This window comes from Pelophylax lessonae (assembly GCF_965119305.1).
Source record: "Pelophylax lessonae genome assembly, chromosome: 5".
In the NCBI taxonomy this organism is placed as follows: domain Eukaryota; kingdom Metazoa; phylum Chordata; class Amphibia; order Anura; family Ranidae; genus Pelophylax; species Pelophylax lessonae.
In genome coordinates, this window is record NC_138772.1 from 553,355,491 (window position 1) to 553,358,260 (window position 2,770).

The 2,770-nt window shown below is 46.9% G+C and overlaps 1 protein-coding gene across 2 annotated transcripts in view; it reads left to right on the forward strand.

The window, feature by feature from the left end:
• The first annotated feature begins 1,785 nt into the window (after positions 1-1,785).
• LOC309557229 (tumor necrosis factor receptor superfamily member 16-like) overlaps positions 1,786-2,770 on the forward strand; it is a 36,878-nt gene continuing 35,893 nt past the window's right edge. For both annotated transcript variants that reach the window (XM_082259895.1, XM_082259896.1), the window contains exon 1: positions 1,786-1,936. In XM_082259895.1, coding sequence (XP_082116021.1) covers positions 1,886-1,936 — 51 coding nt within the window. In that variant the 5' untranslated portion in view covers positions 1,786-1,885. The remainder of the gene's footprint in view (positions 1,937-2,770) is intronic.

Consider the following 2,770-nt stretch of genomic DNA (forward strand, 5'->3'; position numbering starts at 1 on the left):
TAGGAATAGCAGTCGATGGCTATAAATCGCTCAATCACATTGATCACTATAAATCGCCCCTTTGATATGATCCTAGGAATAGCAGTTTATCACTACAAATCACTCAATCACGTTGATCATTATAAATCGCCCCTTTGATATGATCCCTAAAGTAGCGGCCGATGACTATAAATCGCTCAATCTCGTTGATTGCTATAAATCGCCCCTTTGATATGGTCCTAGGAGTAGCGGTCGATCACTACAAATCGCTCAATCATGTTGATCGCTATAAATCGCCCCTCTGATACGATCCTAGGAATAGCGGTTGATGACTATAAATCGCTCAATCACTTTGATCGCTATAAATCGTCCCTCTGATATGATCTTAGGAGTAGTGATCGATCACTACAAATCGCTCAATCACATTGATCGCTATAAATCACCCCTCTGATATGATCCTAGGAGTAGAGATCGATCACTACAAATCGTTCAACTATGTTGATCGCTATAAATCGCCCCTCTGATATGGTCCTAGGAGTAGTGATCGATCACGATCACTAAAAATCGCTCAATTATGTTGATCGCTATAAATCGCCCCTCTGATATGATCCTAGGAGTAGTGATCGATGACTATAAATCGCTCAATCACATTGATCGCTATAAATCGCCTCTCTGATATGAATCTAGGAGTAGTGATCGATCACTACAAATTGCTCAATCACATTGATCGCTATAAATCGCCTCTCTGATATGATCCTAGGAATAGCGATCAATGACTACAAATCGCTCAATCACATTGATCGCTATAAATCGTCCCTCTGATATGGTCCTAGGAGTAGCGGTCGATGACTATAAATCATGGAAGAAATGGCTCCCTATAAAGAGCGATACACCCATTGCATTTCGCAGAGATGAATTGCGCACATTTGAAGCATAAGGCTCCGTTCGCACAGGTGATTGCACATACTGCGATTTTTTTTGACAAATGTGTGCGAATAGCTGAGCCCGTAGAAGCCAATGACAGGCTGCTGGCGGCCATAGCTCTTCGTAGCGGTTCGCACAGCCAGCGCTCGCGGTTGGACGCGTACAAAGTGGTTGCGAGCGATAAATCGCTGCTATTCGTCTACGTCGCTCCATAGGGAGCCATTTGCTCCGTGAGCGCAACGATTAATTCCAAGCGATTTCTCGCTAAAAATAACTGAGCGCGTTCGCCTGGCTAAACGATCCTTCGAATAAATGATTGCGGCTCAAACCGTCGCATTTCCAGAAAGTTGGATGAGGGATGTCTGTATGGTCGGGGAAGGCCTACAGACACGCCAACCGCCCAAATATTCCGGGGTGTGTCTGCAGATGGGAAGCGTTTCCTTTGTGCCCAGGAGCTGGCAATCTGCTGCCAATCAGAGGCTCTCAGACAGATGACCTTCTTCCCAGACAGACAGCAGAAAGACACCGACTCCTTGTCTGATCTGCAGGGACAATAGGCTGAGGATGACCCTGGGGGCAGGCTCAGTAGATGAGGGGTTAAGGCGACTGTCAGGAAAGGGTTAAGTCTCCATTGTCTCCTCTCCTGCTCTCTCCACCCAGCCTGGTGATACCTCCCCCTCCCCCCCCCAATCACCCCCCCCCCCCCCTCTCTCCAATCACCATCCTACTAACTCCCTCCTCCTTCCCTGCCTCACTCCTCTCTTTCATGACTATATGTAAAGGCTGAGCAGTCAGGGGGTGTCCCTCAGTCCCAGCCTGGAGCAGAGGGGGTCCCCATTCCTAGCAGACCCCCCCATTAACCCCTGGATTGACACTACTCAGCCCATCCTGCAGGATCCTCAGATTGAAGAGCAGCAAGATTTGTGGCCCCTGGATTTGGCCCCCCAGCTGTCCTGACTCGGGAGGGAACCCTACAGCCATCATGGGTGTCACCAGCAACCTAGGAACCCTTCTCATGCTGCTGTGCTCCAAGGTGGGTGATTGCCCCTGGCATGTTACATTGTGTCGGATGAATGTTCCTTTGTGTCTGAGAACTGCTATCACTTCTTTGGGGAGTTCTAGAATTGTCTGCGGCCCCTGTTACATTGTATCCAGCCCCTGTTACATTGTATGTATCCAGCCCCTGTTACATTGTATGTATCCAGCCCCTGTTACATTGTATGTATCCAGCCCCTGTTACATTGTATGTATCCAGCCCCTGTTACTTTGTATGTATCCAGCCCCTGTTACTTTGTATGTATCCAGCCCCTGTTACTTTGTATGTATCCAGCCCCTGTTACTTTGTATGTATCCAGCCCCTGTTACTTTGTATGTATCCAGCCCCTGTTACTTTGTATGTATCCAGCCCCTGTTACTTTGTATGTATCCAGCCCCTGTTACTTTGTATCCCTGGTGTCTCCAAAACTCCTGGATTGGACTACCATTACTTTGTATCCAGCCCTTGCTACTTTGTATCCAGCCCTTGCTACTGTGTGTCACCAAATCTCCTGGATTGGACTAACATGTTACATTGTATTCAGTCCTTGTTACATTGTATCGCTGATGTTCCTTAATATTCTGAAATTGGAGAAGTTACATTGTATCCAGTCCTTGTTGTTTTGTGTCAGTAAATCTCCTGGATTATAGTAGGTAAGACCAACTTGTTACATTGTATCCAGTCCTTACTTTGTGTCCCTGGGATCACCAAATCCCCGGGATTGGACTAACATGTTACATTGTATCCAGTGCTTCTTACTGTGTGTCCCTGATGTCACCAAACCTCTTACATTGGACTAATTTGTTACTTTGTATCCAGTCCTGCTACTTT